Here is a 21,964-nt window from a genome sequence, read left to right as displayed (position 1 = left end):
ATGCACATGTGAGGTAGTGCCCACACAACAAGACGTACTGCTAATGAAGCCAATTAACATTATGGGCAAATGCAAGGACACGCGGAAAGTTCTTTTCCCATGCTGAATGCCGAGTCAAAAAATACCTAAGAACTATGGCTTTATCAGCATTTGCACATGCCATCATATTTCTATTTACACAAACAGTCAAGCCAGAAGGAAACTTTAAGAAAAGATCTTTAAAACAAAGTTGTATACTACGTATAACAAGTACTTCATCTTGCTCCTCCCAAAACACATACTTTTATATATTAACCCAGAACATTTTAACCAAGAAACCTGCTACAAATATCTAGGCAAAGAAAATTAACACTCCCTCTTATATGTCAGGAAATGAAAGATTTTTTTTTAAATGTATTTAATTTTTAATATTGGATATTTATTTTTTCAAAGATTACATCTTAAAGTATTATTTGTTACTAAAAGAGGAATAAAAAGGTAGTTTAATATTAGACATGTTACACAGCAAATCTTCGATTTCAAGGCAGAAATTTACTTTAAAAAAAAACAAAACACAGGAAAGCTGCATAGATGCAGAATTTATTGCCTTCAGAAATATCAAGAAGTATGGGTAAGAAATAATGGAAAATCCCGTAACTGATGAGCTGCGTGAAAATGACAAGCTAAGTCTTACATGACAAAATATTATTTCAATAGCTTACTACTGGTTTTACATTGCTATTTTAACATGAGCAAGAGAGCAGATTTATATTCACTACATTCTTCATAATTTATACATTTAAGTCTTTTCCAGAAAGAACTGCACAGCCTAAAATAGGGCTGTATTGGTTAGAGTCAACTCTCATGAACATCAGCCAATCGCTCGATTTGGTGTTATATAAATAAATTGGCTGATCATGTCTAGGCGAACTGTTGTATAATTTAATGGAAGGTTTTATTGAAATATTTACATCTGATCTGGACATCTTTATCCTTTTCTTTTCCTCATCACTACAAGCCAAACACTGTTCCCTATGTAGGTATCTATCATATCTTTACCCAGTTACCTTATTGCTTTCTAAAATAACTTTCATTTAGTTGTAAAGTTGCAACATGGGTGATAGCGAATAAAAAAATCCACTAGGACTTTCACCATTTTTTCCTTTAAAGTTGATTTAAAATTAAACACAACCCAGTCACTTTGTTATTATAAACAGAATACACATCACACTGAATGAAAATAATGATTTTAAATGTAGTTTTAGGTATCACTTAATGCATTACATTTGTACTTACCCACATTGATTGCCCAGCCTCTATCAACAGCAAGTTTTCCTGCCTTAAGAAAATTACAGTAAGAACTTGATGAATGAATGAAGCAAACGTTTAGCACTGTCTGCTCCTACCCCAAACGCAGCTCTTGACATTCTAACATGCCCGTTGAGTTTTCACATGTTTTTACCAATGCAGGTCATTCTGAATCAGAGTTCCGAATACAAGCCATACCAAACTATTCTCAGCATAATTAGTTGAAAAAAATATTGGATATCACATCTGTATTTCATTCTCTGGCCGTCAAACAGACTTAAAACTAACTGTGCTTTGAGGAGACGAACACTGACCCCTAGCAGTCAAACTAAAAAGTGAAAGTACAAGTATTGGTAGGAATAAGAGAGAGCAAGAACCTCCTAATATCCTTCCTGCTCATGTAAGAAATAGGAGGAACTTCAGCTCCAAATCCTGAAAATAGAGATCAACATAGCTTCAGCTGTGGGTGGGGACACAAAAATGCCACAGTATGAAGTGTCCTGTGGCTATGTTTTTTTTTTTTTTTTTTTAAGTAATGTAACAAGTACAGTGTAGAACATTAATCTTTTGCCTTTCAATAAAAAAAAAAAACCTGTGTCTGTTACACTTCTATAAAGTCAAAGGACATTGAAGGAAGGGAAAGTATTAACAGAGAGAAGATAATCAAGGCTTAAATTACATTTTACAAAAAAAAAAAAAAAACTGACATTCTGGCTAGGAGGACTGAAGCAAGCATTTATCTACAGGTTAAAATAAGTTAAAAAGAATATATTACTAGCTACAATAAAAAAGGAACATCATACTATTCTTTTCCATGATTATGGAAAAGAATATATTAATTTGTTAATATATTAACAAATATATTGCATATCATACATGCAAGGAAGTTTGGACAGTTGAGAATTATCCATCACTAGCATTTGAACAATTCTAGTTTAGTATTGAGGAAACTTGGATGGTAAATATTATCCTACTAAGAAAATGCCATCCTAAATTAGATCTTGAGAAAGACTATAGTTTCTGAACCATAATACCAATTAAGTTACAGGGAAAGCACATTATCTGTTATTTAGCATACTTCCCAGGGATTGCTCATGAACAACCAATCTTCCTATATTGTTTAAAATCATTAAAAAGAACAAAAACAACAGGAATTTTCATGATGAACAGGACCATCGAGCACAGCAGAAGATTGTCTGTACTTCTGACTTACACCGTACAAATTTACTGTCTTGTGAATCAAAACTGCTTTTCTAGTACATGGGGGTGCTGGTCAACACTTGCCTGAATGTGGCCCAGGTGGCCAAGAGCATCCTGGCTCGTATCAGGAATAGCACAGCCAGCAGGGCTAGGGAAGTGATTGTCCCCCTGTACTCTGCTGTGGTGAGGATGCACCTGGAGTGCTGGGTTCAGCTCTGGGCCCTTCACTACCAGAAGGACATCGAGGCCCTGGAGCATGTCCAGAGAAGGGCTACGAATCTGGTGAAGGATTGGAACACAAGTTCTATGAGGAGCGGCTGAGGGCACTGGGGGTGTTTAGTCTGAAGAGGAGGCTCAGGGAGACCTCATTGCTCTCTGCAACTGCCTGAAAGGAAGGGGTGGGGAGCTGGGGGTCAGCCTCTTCTCACAGGTAACCAATGATAGGACCAGAGGGAACGTCAAGACCCTTGAGAAATATCAAAGGTAGTATCTTAGCAAACTCTGCACTCTTCCCTGTTACTTTTCACTACCACCATTTCAGTCACCCCTTGTAACCACTGCCCCCCAAAGACAGACAGCATGACCAGTAAAGGAGGACACTGCACATTCCTGCTCAGACAGGGTTTTGCAAAGCAGACTCATCTTGATGACCATTACTGACTGTGGTCAGCAACACAACGCAGAAGAGAACTGCGCAGGAATCTGAAGTGAGACTGAAGGACTAAATGGAGACGGAAGGAAGCTACTTTTTCCTCTGAGTGAGGACCAAAAACTTTTAAACACTGTGGACTGCATTAATCACGTGAATCCAGAAAGCTATCTTTTTTCCCCTCTCTACTACTAGCCAATTCATAACATAAGGCTTAAAAGATAAATAAAACTGCCAGAACTCACCACACACTCCACTGAAAGAAAGCTGACTACACAGATATCAGCAAAAACGGTTTGGTGCTATCTACCAGCTCCTGGTAAATTACCAGGAAAACAATATTCCAGTGACTTGATGCTGGCTTGCAGTAAGGGATGCGCTGTATTCAACTTCCTACATCTCACTTTCGCCAGTTAACACCTGTTAGGGGAAGCTGTACTTTGCTACCTCACCTCCCATGGTGCAATATACCCAAAAGTTTACCCACAACACTTTCAGTAGTTTTTTGTTTTTCTCCTGCTTATGCAGGCTTTCAAGGCTCCAAAAAAATGTATCTGATGCTGCTATGCTGTACAAACTCTTTCACATTATTTCTTTACCTCACTTCGACGTTAAGTAACATGTACATCCAAGAAGACTGAGCAAAGGAAGACCATAAAAGCAGAATTAGGAAATGGATTTTAAGAGGCAAGAACAACAGCTGGACAGTGGCCAAAAATGGGCAAGACATATACAACTTATTTTAAAATAAATCCGCTTCCCACTCACGAATCTAAATTAAAACCAAACTCTGCAGCCTTCTCCTCCTCCCAGAGATAATTCTTACTTTTCAGAAAGTTATATACCCTCTTATGCATCCAGAACAACAGACCAAAACTTCCACTGGCTTTGTGTCTGAAGCTCACCAACTTTAAATAAATAAATAATAATAAAGTGCATGCCTTCAAGAACAATTAGATAAACCCTTAGCTACGTATGCCATGTTTCCAAAGCTCAGGTCAATAAAAAATATTACAGAAAAATAATTGGAGTCCTTATGTTACACACCTTGGCATCAGAAACCTAGCTTGCTTGAGAATACATTCATAAATACACAAAGTTCCACTTGATACTGTCTGCATGAGGTTCATTCCCTTATGACAATATTTCTGCATAAATGCCCAGGATAAGATATTTTACTACAAGCAATTCAGACTACTGCTGATACAGCATTTCTTGAGGACACTACCATGGCTCCACTGACTTCTGGAATTAAAAAACTTCTAAAGGTAGCAACAAGATATGGAAGAAATACAAATACATGCTCAACATTTTTCTAGTTAGTATTTTCAGTCTTTAACATTAAGCAAAACATAACATTTTTTCAATTTAAGCAACTCTTGCTCCTCCACAATAAATACACATAATTGTATATTGTTGTCAACTGTGCTGCAAGTTTTTTATTTGTCTAATTCACAGCATGCCCAATAAGCTTTGAAATCTGAGAAGGTACAGAGAATAAAAGCCTCCAGTCACTTTTCGATATACACTTGCAAATCAAGCGGTTCAGCTGCAGATTTAACAGAACACTAAAATATCTAAATAAATGGCTATTTTTTCCACCGATCATTCTACCTTAAGTTGTTCTACAATTAAGACATGCAAATACAACATAAAAGCAATATAGTTAATATTACCCTAAAAATCTGATTATAGTTGGCTCTCTATCATTTCACCCAGGAGGACTCAAACTAAATAGTTCCCAGATCCGCTTAGACACAAATGAGAGCAGTGACTGTTAATCTCACAAGCCTCACCAAATACTTGGGAAAATTGCTTCATCAACCTTTTAGATTCCCTTGCATCGTTCTCTCACACTGGACTCTCAAATCCAGTATTTTAACTGTTTCTGAATACCATGTTGCATTGTCTTTTTTGCAGTAATCGTAGAAAACCTTATTGTATTATTGATGTCTTTAATGAATTCTTGATACATTCAAGAATGTAAACATTTAAAAATATGAAACCTCAGTTTGAGTGCACAGTTGGATTACTGAGTACCTATATTACAGTTGACAGAAACAGGAAGCTACCCAATAGCCTATTTCTGAAAATAATGCTGTTAACTTTATCATTCTATTATAGCTTCCCAGTCTTGCTCACCTTTAATATCTAGTGGTTGCAATAAATTGTATTCTCCTATCTGGCATAAACATATTCTGAAAGGTTTGCCAACCCACAGAATAATGTTCTTCAGTAACTGGCTTCAAAGAGATACAGGAAAAAGCAGTATCTGCTTCTGTCCTTTCCACATGCACCCAAGAACAGCTGCCTTCAGAAAGGGTAGCTAAAAGGCAGCAAAAATCCATTTGTATCATAGTATTATGGATTTCAGATTAGATTATTTGTTCTCCATTTATGTAACTGTTACAGCTCAGTGCCTGTGAAGGGAGGCTGGGACAGTTAACATCTCCTGGCACCACGCTGTACAGTTTCTGAACTCTAGATCTACACTGACAAGTAATGAATAAAGGGCAGAAAGGATTCCATTAGTTAGAGATTTAAACTTATTAAGGCATCTTTTCCTCAATATGTGGTTTAAATAACTCATTCCTGGTTTCAACTATTAATTGTTTTCGTTCTTCGTACTTCTTCAACATCTCTAATGGGAGTTCTCTGGCAAAATTAAGTGTCTGGTGACACACAGCTCTTCTCCCCAGAGCACTCATTTAACTAATCAGAAAACAAATCTGTTAAGGTGAAAACAGGCCACATCTCACCCCAGTTCAGCTGAGCTGCTTACACAGTATCTACAACAAAAGAAAGAGTAACTTTCTTCATTAAAAATAGACACTAACTATTCAAAACCAAGCATAATGTGATTTTTAAATGTAAACGCTTACCTAATACCTACAGTAACCAAACCACAGCCATTAGGTAAGCATGTGCTTTCAAAACACCTTCTACCTGATTGTTTTTGAAGCCTCCCATTCCTAGAATTTGAGCACAGTTCAAGCTATTCAGTTTCTGTATTTGCTGTAAGTCCTGCCATCTCTATCATGGCTTGCACAGGCTGCCCCTTACTACTATCTGAACACTACAGACTATAAAATCAGGTTTGCCCTTCACCTTGGTATTTGCCAACAGGCGCCAAACTTTGCTCACTTCAGGACTGTACACTAGTTTACTTCCCTCTGCAGGACTTCAGGGTTCAAGGCTTTGCATTATATAAAGCTTTATAACTCACTGGTTTACATAAATAGGATAAAAAGTCAATCAAGAACACCTTACCATTATTGTTCCTCCTGTCTGGGTTCGCAGAGGTTTCAAAACTTTTCTCTGAACAAGGAAGTTGGGAAGGAAGAGAACCGGTGGAATTTCTGTGATGGTAGCCACAACAAATGACCACTACAAGGTGGGAAAAAAAAGTTCCAATTAATGTAGCCTGTCTTCATGATGACACTTATGTATCTCAGCAATTGCTATTTATTAAGTTACCTATCTACAAACGATAGAATGAAGAATCATTCAATTTTAACAGAAGACAATCATATGACTATCTCAGTTTTCTGGTATTCAGAAAAAGTCCTTTGACTTCACAATTATCAATGCTTTAACTATAGAACATTACTTTTTGGAGGTAAACAGGTGGTATTTCTCAACAGTTCATTTGTAAATTTATAATAATATTTATCATTTATATTCAGGTATCATAATATCTTTTCATCAAAGTGCTTTAGTTGCTTTCTAATGCTTGATAAAATACTGCTTTCAGTATTATTATATTTCAGCTTTAAAACAAGCACAACGTAACAAACCAATTCAATCCGGGCATTCTAAAATGGAATTGCAAGAGGCCACATTTGGATAAAATATACATATTTTTATCACAAATCTGAAAGGTCATCATAAAAGTTCAGCATTTAAACACTTGAATTTAAAAAAATAATAATCTCAGTGGGAAGAAGCAGAAGCAAGGAAGACTCAAATCAACAGCTATCCTCCTGCAGGTTAAGTGATTGCAAGAAACCCATAAATGGTGTCGGTAAGGAATAAACAAAGCTTTCTATTCACAGTTGAGGATTTTTACAGAGCAGCTCCAAGTCCAAAAACATTCACTGCTTTGGACTTCACTGTGTTTATGCAATTCCTGACATATGGGGGAAAAAGAAACATCTGACTGTAAAGAAAGTCTGATTCAAGAATACAGCTGCAGAGTTCAATGAAAATGCTTCTCAAGGAACACCACTATAGCATTTAAGAAATGTATTGCCTCAGACTGTGGGTAGTTATGCTTTTTTTCTTCCGTGTGCTAATTTTGTTTTCTAACATTTTCTGCAACACGTTTACAGAACAGCTACGTATATGTTTGAAAAAGAACTCAAAAGGAATTGGTCTGATATAATTGCAGACTTTTTTCAAGTTGTAAAAATAAGAAATGATTTTGAACAGATGAGGACTATATTAACTATGTTTTCCAGGCCATCAGTTAGCTGCCATAACATAAATCTTCACAGAAATAAAGATTAGCTTCCTTTGATACAGAATAACCCATCAAATGTGAATTTTTAAAAAAATCACTATTTTCTGCATTCAAATGGTATATATTATACAGAAACATCAGCTACTATTTCTTTTGGTAGATACTTGCTCTCACCGTCATCACCAATTTACTGATTCTGTAATGACATTCTAGTAGATACATAAATCTGTAACTTTACAGATTCCTACTGCTGATCAGAGGATTTAAAAAACTATTTATTTACATTCCTGTGTTTCATATAAAACTATGTACACATGTAAGTCTCAATTAAACATCACACCCTGTTTTCTTAAAAGGAGTAAAGAAGTTGGGTCAACCCTTAATTGGTCTATTTTCCTTCAATATCCCCTCCTCCCAAATTAACTACTAGGCAGTATCATTAAGTTTAGCTAAGAGCAACATCCCCCAGGAGCGTATTACATCCTCCAAACCCCTAAAACTGAAGAAACCTCAAGAGTTCTCAATTGTCCTTGTTTAAGCCCAGACTCTGTAACATATGCATTTAATGAGCATAGTCCTGCAGGACTTTATAATAAAATCATAACCACTATCAACTGTTATTCCTTGACTATAAAAACCTCCATTCTTAATATGGATAAACAATTTTTCAACGTATTTGAATATGTGGTAGTAAGGATGCAAGGACTAAAAATTAAACTGCAAAACTAATATTAGGAAGATAAAGCTAAAGTAGTTGCTTTTATGCTGATCATCTTGGACTAATACAAAAAGCACACGAATGACCAAAATCGAACTCTGAAGTATTGCCTTTCATGTTACGCATTCATCGCATTCCAGCATTTTAAAATAGCCAACAACATGTCAAATTAAAAATATATATATTCTGTAATATCTAAATTTAAACCGTGTTTAAATCTTTGATAAGTTTCTGGAGCAGGTCCCAGCTTTAAGAGAAAATTCACAGACTCAAAAATCCAACACCAAGCTTCCAACACAATTTTTTATTTAGAAGGTCATTGGGGATGAGCTATGCTCATCTTCAATAGATGATGGAAGTACATTTTTAACCTGAATTAACATAAAAACAAACAGGAGACTAAGAAGCTTGCAATAGTCACAGAAGCTTCCAGGTTAAGGTATGATGCAATATTATTAATAATTATTAATAATGTATTCATGTATTACAGAACTGATAAAATCTACTGGTAGCCAGGTGCTACTCCCGAGAAAACCAACCAGCCAAGAACTGCAGTTTTTTGTGTATCAGCCTTCCAACTGAAGAGTTAGGAATGCTAACAAGAAACAAATCACTGTTCACCAAATGCTACCTCATCCCCTTGTTTAAGAGGCTTAACAGACACTTCAGCTGCAAAGAATGCTCTACTGCACTAGCACATTAGTGTAAACACTGAAGCCTGTCAGGTATTTCTCCCTGTAACTGAGTCCTCTTGTTCAGTGTTCTATTCAAATACCATAATCTTTACAATAACATTTTTATATTCCTTCACCTGACACATTAACTCTCGCACAAAAATTTAGGTGAAAACTAATACATTTATTTCATCTCATGATTTTCTAAATGAATATTTTCCAGAAAACAACTACTAGCCTTCACAAAAGTTTTACCAATGAAGATTGAAAAAAACAAAAAAAAAACAAAAAAAAACAAGGAAAAAGCATGACATAGGAAGCAGAGAATGGGTGACAGCATGAAACTGCATGAACTGAGGACAGGAGCAGGGGAATGGTAAGGACCTGCAGTGGTGCTCATTTTACCCAAACCAAAACCACATGTTTTCAGCAACCAAGTCATCTGTGGTCAACTACAGCAATGCACACTGCCCAAATCCATTTTGTGCTGTTTTCTTGAACACCTCAAACAGCCAGAGATATCACAGGCTGAACTGATTGTACAAAGCTTCTTCTACTGCTTTTATGCCCAAGAGCCCTACCACCTTTGCTCTGTGTCTCACAGCAGATGCACTCAGACGACAGGGCATGAGCCAAAGCACACAAGCACTAGAAAACACTCTCTGTAATCACAAGATCAGAGCCCTCCAGGCCCATGTAAAATTCATTCTGAAGAACCTCTATGCTCCTTTTTGAAGGATTATATAAGTCTCTGATGTGATACATTGATCTCATACATAACAAGATGTCCACATGGCATGATTTCTATTGATTCATTTTTATGAAACACATCCACTTTTTACTAGACATAAAAATTTACATTTCCAAGAAAGTGATTACTTTTTCTTAATATCTACCTCATTTGCAAATATATGAGAACACACTAAAATTTGTAAGCTCAACTGAGTATCACCTGATTCAGGTCACTTCCAGAAAAAGCACATCTCATGTTTGACTGACACACAAGCATTACCCATGTTATTCACATTTCGGTATTTGCTCACTTATGTTATCGTAAGACTTCTGAGTCAGATTAAAATGTTTCAAGTGTAAGACTTAGGAATTGCAAAACGAGGTTAAACCTCATTGCCTAGAATTTCAGAATGGCGATATACATGAAATTCATTATTTTCCATAACACTAGAACAAGATGGCGAGAAGAGACAAAGAGACAGCAAGCAAATTATCCGAAGTCTAGTCATTACTTTACAGACCTTAATTCTTCAAAGGAGTATCTCAGAGGGGAGAGTCACCTCAATTTAAAACACCAAGTTTTGTTCTAAGGAGTGTTCATATTACCTTAAGCAGGCAAACAGGTACGCCCCTTCTCCCAAAACAGAACTGATTTACAGTACACTGCTTGATCTACTTTGTGCACAGCAATTTTTTTTTCCCACTACAATCAACCCCAGCCCAAAATAACTACTTTTGAATTATGAAATGCAGAATCATCCTAGGCAGTTTCTTCAGCTTCTTTTAAGGTACCAAACACCATTTCTTCTTGCAAGTGCATGGAAATATACCACCAAATTCATGTTCAAATTTTATATGACATAATGCAAAACTATGCCATTTTTTGGTAGATCCGTATCTGTCTGAACTAAAAAAAATAGAATAAAGTAACACAGAAGACTTCACATGAGGAAGCAGAGAGGATGCCTTGTGCCTTACCACGTCTAGCTATGCTGGTTTTCGTTTGCAACTAACCACTTTCATCTTTGCTGCTTGGCAGGAATTCACTAGCTTGACCAATATGACATCTTTCAATTCCTACAACTGTAGGAAATACGCTCTCAAGTAAAAGGGCAACATGGGAGATAAAATTAATGACATCTGGAATTGCAAGACAATACTGGTTTTGAACACCAGGACACAGGTTATCAGACAATTCTCTGTGAAGCCACCCTACAGGTACTAAAAATATTGTATTTCAAACAGAGCTATGCACATTACATCCTGCTCCAAAGAAGTGACTCAGTAAAAAGAGGTGGGTGGTTCCATGGAATTAAAAGCTCAATATCAAGAATAGCTGCAATAAGATCAAATCTAATGATGTATGAAATTGCAAGTAACTTCCTAGCAATGAATGAAGAAGCCTAAAAGAACACAGAAAAGGATTAAAAGTGAGGAAGTCACACAAATAATAGATTTCTTACACAGAAAAATAAAACATTCCAGAAATAGCAATACAAGGACTCTTTCATTGAGGAAGGACAAAGATGACTTAAAGTAACTTCTTTTGAATTATGAAATGAAAGATTATTTTTAATATAAATCTCTCCCCTTCCCTCCTAGTGAAGAGCTGCCACCAAAAAGCAGTGTCACCTGCCACTATGCAATTCTTTCTACGGATAACAATACATTTTCAGAAACAATGATCTCACATGTTTATGCTTTAAAGTTAAATGCAAGTTTAACAAATGGATGTTTCATTTTGAAACATCCGATTCATGCTCCCTTTTCTTTCACGAATATTTAACCTTGTATGGGCCACTACTGGAACCTTTACACAGATAACACACAAGATTATGCCCCACATTGATCTTTTGGCTCTTGTATTCCATTGACACAGTCGGTCTTTAAGTATGAAACCACTGTTTCCCCCCCCCTCAACAGACTAATGACAGAATTCCTACTTGGACACTCTTCTGAGATTGTATAAAACTCAAATCCATAAAGAAATCCTCACATTAAGTAATATGAAATAACATATTCAGTTTCAGGGCTCTTCAATAAAATTTCAACCTCAAAAACAGATTTTACTAGAGTAAAACAAAACAACACTTCAAGGCCAAATCCCTGGTACTAAGGAGAATATTATTTGAATCTCAAACATCATAACTTCCCTTATGTTTCAACTTTGCTGAAATATGCCTATGTAAGATGGTAGACCCTCTTCCTATCCATGTTCTGTAATTTGGCTTGCCTTGTATTTCTGTGATTTTCTTTCACTATTCTCAAAGTGAATGTTGAATTCAAAATATGAAAAACTCATCTATAATCTGTAAAAAACGATCCTATAATGAATCAAGTAGGATACATATTACCTTTCACATTGTTTCTAGACACTTAGCTTGAAAGACACATTAGTAAGTACAGCACCTTTAGTTTATTAAGGTAGCGCCTCGTGTGAACAACCAAAAGATCTTCATCCGTAGCTTCCCGTGCCTGTACAATCAAGTCATCTCCAATTAGCTTTTCTTCTGAAACAACAGGAGAAAAATTGTAGTTGTCATTGTATACAATCACTTAACTCCCCATACTCCACATTGCCTAAGAAGCTACTTAGACCTTGACTTAATTCCTAAATCTGTAACATAAATCAGTGCAACCCTTTGTGTTTACTCAGTGTTTATATATTTCCAAATACATAATCTATTGTAAGCTATTAATATATATATATTTTTCAGAAACTTTTCACAGTGTAATCATGGTAATGTCTTGTTTAAACTGAATGAAAAGACTGATACTAACAGAGGATGGACAGGAAGAAATACAAGACACCTTACAGTCTAAGACCTGATACACTTGAGAAATCTTAGTACTCATACATCAAATATTCCTTTAATATGCTTTAAGAAATTCCACAGTTGATACTAGTATTCAGTTCCCTAAATCAAAGCAGCACCAAAAAAAAAAATAATTACTTGAATATTCATGGAAGTGAACATTTACACGTAACTGTGGTATCTGTCACACTCCTAGCTTCATTTAATTTCATGAAATACCAATGAGCAGCTATTAATTCTTTCCCTTAGAGACCAAAAGATAGTTTATTTAAAACCTGGTTTTAAAAGAGAAAGTTGCAAAACGTCACTCCAAGATTTCTGTATATGAACAAAGGTAACACAATTGAATGCATACTTGCCAGAAAGTTCAAGTTTAGGTTGACTTAAAAAACACAAGCCGTTCAGAAAAAACATTGTTGCTTTTCATGATTGCTACATTAACAAATGTATGCTACATCAACAAAGTGTATCAACAAATTGCTACAACAAATATAAGGCATCATGCTGACCTTCCCAGACTAAATTTAGTATTTGTTACAGGACTGGAGTTTAAAACTATGCCTTTCCTTCAATTCTAATACTTGGAGTAGATGAAAATCAACTCAAAAATATGACAGATTTTGTTCTTAGTGTTATGCAAGAACAGCACCTGCAACAATATTTACTTTGGCAAGCTTATGTTTTTCTGGACTGTGGCTTGAGAAACATTTCATTCATGTCAGACATAAAGCCAAAATACTAACAGCTTCATTCCTGAGGAAGAAGAAAGTGAGTGTAGACAGATTTTCACTGATGATTTTCTAGAAAATAATAGGAACTGTGCAGATCAGCTGTTAACAGAGGTTACTACAGAGCCAGAGAACACCAGGAGTGTCAGAGATGATGAGGGAAGAGTAGACATCTCATGTAGAAAAGAGCTAGAGGAAAAGACTTCACACAGAGAAGGAGCAGAAAGGCAAAGGTTTTGATTCAGAAAATACTTGTGGAATCCAATACATGGATAGTTAACTGCTAGAAGGCAGATCCAGCTACTAAATGGTGTGTTAGAATTCATTCAATCTCAGTTAAATGAATACAAGGTAGCCTAAAATAGTAAGGGCAATACTACACTGCAAAAGATCATCAGCTGAAGGAGTCATTAGGACCACATAAATGGAACAGGCCTGGCTCTTGGATAACCTTTGTCTTGGCAAGAAAAGGTGTGTTTTTTGTTTGTTTGTTCTTTTAACCTCGATGAATGAACTTAAATTTTAGATAAAAATGTCAAGTTTTTATAGGATCTCCCTCTAACTTGTGTTCTTACATTTCTATTTCCTTCAAGTATTTCTGTATCTTCTAATTTATTTAAGCAGCAATAACAAAAACCATCACAAAAAGTTCTGCCTGTCAGTAGAGGTCTCAAAGTTCCTCCCAGTCATTATCAGAATAATATAATGACATTAATAAAAGAACGTATTTATACAAGTTGCTCTGATCTTTCACACTGGGAAGTGCCATTTGCCAGTAGACTGTCTGCAGTCTCATGAGTAACCACATTACAGCCCGCAGCAAGCTGGTCATTAACACTTGTAGTTTCACAAGCCAGATGGAATGTCTTCTTTCTCGTTACACCAGGTACAAAAGCAATGGAAGCACACTGGCTACAGAAATCTGTACACAGTACTCCCAAACTGCAATGCAGGTCTTGCAAGCCAAACTGTAAGCTTGCAGCTACCATGGGAAGGATTTTCCATTTAGTGCGACAAAATTGAAGTCTGCATTCAGTTTTGGATCAAGGCTTAGTCTTCAAAAGAAAGAACTCGAACTACAAATAGCAGCTATCTTCAAGGGGAAACTTAAAGGAAATGTTCTCATACACTAGCCTTGCACTGAAAGAAAATGTAAGAATCATTACGAATCTGTATCAAAACACGGCACTAAGCCAGGTACATAAGGCACCTGACTCAGGCTGTGCTTGAAGACAATATTCTGGCACTCACTTTAGAGGTAGAAATAGTTCTCATATCCCACATGAATCCTTCTCATAACGGCCAAGAAATGAAATTCTGTACAGTTCATGTTTCCCTTTGCATCACAAAGGCCTGGAATATTTCAAGATTGTCTAACACATTGCTATACTTATGTTTCTTCCTACTCCTTTTAACTCAGACTTGTAAAGCTCTGGGCCAGAATGAAGTCAACCAAGCTAGTTACTCTGACTAGTATTATTCACACCTCTGGGGAGAGCAAATCTCTTAATGAACTTGTATTTTCAATCAGATTTCACAAGTTTCACTAAGTACAGACACCATGATAGAGCCAAAAACAAAACCACAGGCTTTATTTAGTAAAGCAGGCAAGAACTTACATTTTCAAAGAACCATGAAATAAACCTTTGTATTCAAAAGCCCTGGTGTAGGATGTTTGCTCTAACAAGACACAATTTCATCTTTGCAGTATTTCATGTGGAAGACCTTCAAGAATGTGTAACATGTGACACTCAACCTACCTCAAATCCTACAACCAATTTAACATGTAAAAATTAATATCTGCATATACATCAGAATATTAAAGCACTGCAATAGCGACTAAAGTGCATAGCTTAAATCTATCCAAGGAGAAGTGAAGATGTACAGTCACTAGTATATTGGCAATTACTAACAGAAGCCTGCACTAATTACACTACTTTTAATCAATTTGTACAAATGTTGGTCTGAGTGCTATATTCTCTTACCTTACCTTTCAAGAAGTTAATTACTTTTCCCCACTTCCCTGCATCAAAGGGATGCAGTTTCTCCAGTCCCATGAACGTGATGTTGTAGTCTGGAGAATATACGATAGGCCAGCATCCTGATGGAACGTCTTCATACAACTCGCTTCTGTGAGGCCTTTAAAAGCAAACACCAAACTAGTCATTGCTTCTAGGAACCACATACACAACTCAATATTTTGAATTTATATTTTGAGAATTCAATTAAAGTTCTTATTATCAGCTTTTCACTGGGAACGGTTCCTGGCGATGCTATTTCCCGTAGTTACCGGAAGGAACACCTGCTTGGTGTTTCACAGCTCTTCGGCAGTGGGGTCAGGCTGAGTAACATAACTCGCTTCCCACCAGCACAGTCAAAACTTTTTAAATAACCAGTAGGGAAGAGAAGCTAGTGAAGAACATATGTTAGAGAATTACGCACACGAAGTTAACTGCAGAAATGAAGTAACGGAAGCATTTGCTTCTCTCCCCTAGTCCCCTTACGTTCACTGAGCAGTACCTCTGTCTTAGCAGGTGCAACCAGCGTTGTGAGCTGACATAACCTCAAATAAACACATCGCCAGGCTCCTTTAGAAGCACACTTGGTGACCCTTTCCTGAAGCACGCGTGCGCACGCTGGCCAGGTCAGGCCGCACCTGGGAGGCTCCTGCTCGCACAGCGCCCGCTCCACCTGCTCCTGCCCCTCCCGGGCCCCCGCCCAGCACCCCAAACACCTCTCTCGCTCCACAGACTTTACTCGAAGTTTACAAGAGGCTTCCCAATTTGCTGAGCAGACAGAAGGGCTCTTTGTCAGATGAACAATACAAACAGACCTCCCTTATTTCCAGCCGAAACACGCTCAAAACCGCCCTTCTAACGCACGCCCCCACAGGCACCAAAGCACAGCGGAGGCTTTGAGGCAGCGGCCCCACTCCCCGCACCAGCGGGGCCCCCCCGCCTCACCCCCCGCGACAGGCGGCCCGGCCGAGCCGGGAACATGCCGCCTGCCCCTCGGGGCTGCGGGAGCCGGGAGCGCAGATAACCGCTCCCTCCCGGCTCCCCCGAGCCTTCCAGGGCCAGGCCGGCCGCTGTCGGCGGCTGGTACCAGCTCAGGCCGCCCCCAAGAGCTGCCCCCCCGGCCCCGGTACTCACATCCCCGCCGGGCAGGCTGCGGGCCGCCCCGCCCCGCCCCACCGGCCCCACCGGCCCGCCCCGCCGCGGGGCGGAGGCACGGAGGGCACGGCCCCGGGGCCGGGCCGTGAGGGAAATGGCGGCCCGCTGAGGGGTGGCGCGGGGCGGAGGCTAGAGCAGGTCCAGGGCGACGGGCTCTGCGGGCAGGAAAACGCGGTTCTTGTGGTGAAAATGAAATGAACGAGGCGTTAGGGAGTGAGGAGGGACAGCAGGGGGGAGCAGGACGAGGAAAGCTGAGGTGAAATCGTGATGTTATCGCGATGAAGGGCTGAACTCCCTCGGGAATCACTGCTAAATTTGGAGCCACCATACACAAGTAAAACGAGCCAAGAGCCAATTTCAAGTCAAGAGCCAATTTCTAAGTGTACTTTACTAATCCCCTTTGAACATACAGAAAAAGCAGTTCCTCTCCCATGGTACAGCTGAATCAATACCAGCATCATGAGCAATGGCCCTCCATAGCAGCAGCGCCTGTCAAGCAGCCCATAAAAATGCAGAAGTACTCTTTCCTCAGGAGGAATAGCGCCTCTGTACGAGGGCTCCAGACAAATGTCTCTCCTTGTGAAATATGCTGGTTTGGGCTTGGCATGCGTTTCTGATGGATGCCTGGACTTCACCTTGGTGTTTATTCAGCAGCAGGAGACCGGTATCCTGAGAAAACATTCTGTCCCTCTGACATTATCATTTAATTAACATTTCTTTTTGTTCCAGCCCTTCATGCACATGCCTCAGCACTAGTTCAGCATATCTACCTTTTAGTCTGGTACTGACTGCTTAATGCTTGGTGTTTAATTAAAGCTTGAGTTGCTTTGTTAATTAGTTACAAATACAATAATATTTCATTTTCATTTAAATTAACTTCTAATCATAAATTAAAAACATTTGCAGACTAGCTTCCTTATTTGTTGGATATGGTAAATTGTTTTTTATATACGCTCTGCCATTTATCATTCATATCTGAACTGTGACATCCACACTCCTCAAAATGGAAAGTTGACTTCACCATTAATTTTTTCACCCCAACAAAAACAAATGAAAACATCTTCTCTGTGCTGGCTAGATGTGACATTAGTTGCTTTTGTTTCCCTCCTGTGCTACCGTAACTCAAGCTCTCCTTACCCACAGACTGATCCCCAACAGGCCTCTTAGGAGCACCTTTTTCTTTCTGCTTCAGTGGCAGAGATGTGCTTGATCTCTAAGAGGCACCCTAAGAAAGTGCTCTGCACATTTAGACTAATAACTGTTCACTCTTGCTGAGTTTAAAATGTTAGAAATTAGAAAATATTGTTTATAAATCCTCTGCATTACTGGATGCATTTGGGCATTCTGTGATTGCAAATGCACAGTGCCGCCCCAGAGGATGAACAACCCAAGTGTGGAAACATTTACGCTTAGTTTCATTACTGCAATGAGTTTCATTGCTGTCAGTTACACTACTAAGTTTTTAAACAAATCACATGGGGCATAATATTGTTGTTTGGTCTTATCTTTTTATATAGGAAGGTGACAACTTCCTCATGAAGTAGGCCTAAAACATGTACATGTACAACAATGACCCGTACTGGCTTTCGGCCATTCTCAGAGCTTCAGGTTCTGCCAGCAGAATTTTCAAGGCTGGTGGATTAGGAAACCTTACAGCATGGTTGAAAAAAACAGAGCAGAATAACTAACATTTTTGGTTCACTCTCAAAAAGTTTGTTTAAGAAGATTTGGGTTTCAAGTGATATCACAATAATTAAAATTATTTAAAATATGTGTAAGTGAAATATGTTGATCTAAAAAAAAAAAAAAAAAAAAAAAGACAAACCAACAGACTTTTAAATTAATATATATTGACAAAATGTACTGGAATACCCAAATCCATATTTTTTGCTGAAAGATATTTCCTTTAAGAGTTCTGCTGAGTTCTAATCTTTGCTTTACAATTAAAAAAGCAAAGCAACATATGTAAGTCAGCAGAAACTATGAGAATATGACCAAAGTCATTCAGAATAAAGACACATACCTATAACAAGTAAAAAATAGTTACACACAGTACAGAACACAGCCTTCCTTTTTTTTTTTTCTTTGAATCCTTCAAAAATTAGGCCCCAAATGCATTGTAAAAGTGAGAAAATAGATTAATTACAGCCCAGCTTGTACAGTGTACTGATGCTATTTTCAGACTGATAGCTCCATTTTCCTGAGACAAAGGAAATGTTTTATCCTTATACAGTTCTCCTTGTGTTGAGACAAAGTGCGACTTGAATGGTTTTGACAACATTATGGATAACACTGGTGTCCTGTGGTAAGGGAGTTTATTAATTGCTGCATACTTGAAAGCACAGGCATATCGTTGTTATAATAAATAACCATCAGCCTATTAACTCTCAAGGTTGGCCTGTTTAATTTGCTCTTTGTCATCCAGGAGATCATTCATTTCATGCTGAAAATCACAAAAAAACACCTTTGGAAGGAGAGACTTCCTTTCGAAGATAAATACTTTTTTATAATGTGGCTCTAGATTGAAATTCACTCAGGTAATAACCCCAGCCTTCCACAGAACTCTTTGCAAGCTGTTCATATGATTGGACTCTTTGAAGTCCAGGGATCCACTTGTGTGGATCCATTTCAAGATGGGTCCCGAGCCCAGCATACTAGCAAAAAACTTATTTCAGTAAACAGAAGAATGTGTCTGAATAGCGTCCCATATGAAAAAAGCTGATTAGGTTTGCCAGTAATTGAATCTGGTTATTACATCTGTTCTTACAATTTGTTGCACATTCATTCCTTAGAAGAAAGACAGAATTTGGCAAACTACCTTGTTTTTTGAAGGGACAGTAAAAGCCCATCATCAGCTTCTCAACCTCCCATAAAACAGAAAATGCCTTTAGTTCTGATGTTTCATTGTGTTAGAATGACTAAAATTTGATGATTGTTGAAACATAAGTTGTTGGGTTTTTTTTTTGTTGTTTTTTTTTTTTTTTCATATTAATTAACTGGAATTGGAGACAAAAGTCAGTGATAGCAAATCCATAATAAGAAGAAAATTGGGTCTATGGATGCATGTAATGAATCTGCATGTAATGAATCCTTTGGGTCACCGAAGTATGATGCCAAATTAAGAGTCATTGCACCTTAAAGTGTTATTTTAACCTCTTACAAAGTGTCCAGGTCCTGCCTCTAACATTCAGAGTTGGAATAATGCAAGAGCTGGGATAATCTCAGTAGGTTTGATCAGGGCCCGACTCACACAGGCATGCTGCTCCTCTGTATGGAGGCAACTCAGCCACCTCCAAACTCTCGCCTCCATCTCGTCATGGCAGCGTGTAGAAAAAAGCAGTGTGCAAATCATCTTGTGCTGTGGCTGTGAGACGCAAAATGTCCTTACTTTAAGGGGCAAGGCACCCTCAGGACAGAAGTAAGAGCCATATCACAGATAATTTGCTGTCAAACTATTTTGAGTTAAATCTTTTGAAACAGGTGGCATAAAGAAATATGCTACAGATAAAATCAGGATGAAACACTTGTAAAGAACTATAAGGAAATGGGACTGCTTTTACATTGGGATGTAATTACTTTTTCTGTATTTTTTTTTATTTTTAAATAAGAACTCATTAATTAAATTTTCTTTATAAATTCATCTGTTTTCCAATTGGAAAATGGTATTCTGAGAACCTGTGCTTTAATCTCTTTGATCCCAAGGGCTTTGATCTGCCATGTGATGACATGACTGAGATCAGGCATTTACTTCCACAGTGTGTAGAAAATGTGAAATTATTGATTCCTATAATCCAGCAGAGCAGGAAAAGGTCTGTGCTTTTTTTAGCTCAGAAACTGATAGTTTTCTTTCCTTATTGTTGCTCAGAACAGCTGGAAATGCAAGGCCTGAATGCTTCTTAAAGACATCATTATTCTTCTCGCATCCTTATCTTCACTGGTACTAGCCTGAGCCCTTCTCCCTTGCTGAATGGCATCTAACTGAAATCCTCAGCTTCTAAAACAATAGAGCATGATACCACTAGCCACCGCTTTGTACCTTCAGGGTCATGTAATTTTCAAAATGAGAAATACAGGCTATCACAACAGAATTCAGATGATACAAATCCCAGCAAAGGCTGGGATTATTCTAATCTTTGGGATTATTCCTAAAAGACTTCAGGTTGCCTTCTCAAATTCACTGCAGTGACTCAACCTAAAGCTTTAAACCAACTGCTGAAGGAAGCCAGGAGGCTCGATTTACTCTCATGTACTGTAAACATCTGCAAGTCAATATAAAAATGGAGAAAACTGTGTTTAATGCAATAAGGTGCTTTCCAGAGCAACAAGTTTTCAAAGTCATAATACATTTGCAGGTCCCTTCAGAGGTGCAACCAGCTACTTAACAGGGTGAACACAAACAACTGAAACACAATGAATTTATGAAGAATCATTATATGTGTGTATTACATAGAAACAGAGATAACAGGAGTATTATGGGAACAAAGATAGACTAAATACACCCTGCTACAGTGCCAGTGTAAGAAACGTTTGTTGGAAAGTATCTAGGTCAGGGATCTTTGATAATATCTACACAGAGGAAGAGAAAATCAGAAAAAGATAGGCCTTTTCTGTTTTCCTCACCACCTCCTATCTCGCTGATGGTCAGAATTAAAACAAACCCAAACCATGTTTTCTAGCTGCCTTAGCAAACAACAAACAAACCTACAATAGCAACAACTAAACCCTCCCTTAGTGTTTAAGGAGGAATTCATTTCTGACTTTAATTCCACAGGAAGTTACTTTGACAAAGACATGCTGATCACACAACCTGATAGCAATAAACCTGGCTCGTTTCTAACACTAATAGGCTGCTCATCAGTTGAAGTATGTCAATGACCAACAATTAGCACCCTTCTCATTTAGCTACTGTGATTACACCCATCCTTGTATTAGCACTGCATTAATTGCGGTTTATACCATCTTGATTTGTGGTGTGTGGTGATTAAATGTAGCAGCAGGGGGTAAGGACTTCTCTGACTCCCTCGACACCAGAAAAGCTGGGGAAAACCAGAGCAAAGCAGGGGCTGATTCAGCTCCCTGGCTACTGGCTTGCCCTGTGCTGTAGGCCTCCCATTCTGCTTCCCTACAGCTCTTCTCTCGCATCAGTGAAACTCTTGAGAGTATTTGAAGCTCTATCTCAAGCTTAACCATTAATTTGTTCTTACACAATAAGGAATTAATCACAAGGTGAGTTCTGTATGGTCATCTGCGTCTCTTCTAGTGCCTCAACAGAAGATCTTGATCTTTGTGAAATCCGTGTGTCCTTAGGCTACCAAGAGGTAGAGAAATTCTGCGATTCTGTGAAATCCCCTGTCTGAACGTGGTGGAGCCCTCAGGGATTTGTAGTTTCACATCTATGTAAAAAAGCCGTTACAGCCAAGCACAGTGAACCAAGACATGCAGACAAGTTTGCTGTCTTCCTGGCTGTCCCCATGTGAGAATAGAATCAGTCTTGCCTCTGAAACTGAGTCCTTCAGAAGTCGAAC

At 38.2% G+C, this 21,964-nt stretch overlaps 1 protein-coding gene across 6 annotated transcripts in view; it reads right to left on the bottom strand.

Annotated features, from left to right (window-relative positions):
- Positions 1-16,441, bottom strand: part of HDAC11 (histone deacetylase 11) — a 33,820-nt gene extending 17,379 nt beyond the window's left edge. For all 6 annotated transcript variants that reach the window (XR_014318179.1, XM_082768209.1, XM_082768208.1 and 3 more), the window contains exons 1-5: positions 16,419-16,441; positions 15,257-15,405; positions 12,132-12,232; positions 6,407-6,523; positions 1,276-1,318 (exon numbers count right to left, since the gene is read on the bottom strand). Coding sequence is in view for 5 of the 6 variants with exons in the window: in XM_082768209.1 (XP_082624335.1) it covers positions 1,276-1,318; positions 6,407-6,523; positions 12,132-12,232; positions 15,257-15,405; positions 16,419-16,420 (412 nt within the window). In the remaining variant the exon portion in view is untranslated. The remainder of the gene's footprint in view (positions 1-1,275; positions 1,319-6,406; positions 6,524-12,131; positions 12,233-15,256; positions 15,406-16,418) is intronic.
- Positions 16,442-21,964: the final 5,523 nt, after the last annotated feature.

Source organism: Aythya marila, assembly GCF_965140915.1.
Source record: "Aythya marila genome assembly, chromosome: 10".
Classification (NCBI taxonomy): Eukaryota; Metazoa; Chordata; class Aves; order Anseriformes; family Anatidae; genus Aythya; species Aythya marila.
The sequence above is the reverse complement of the archived record's forward strand: the minus strand, read 5'-3'. Positions and strand labels throughout refer to the sequence as shown.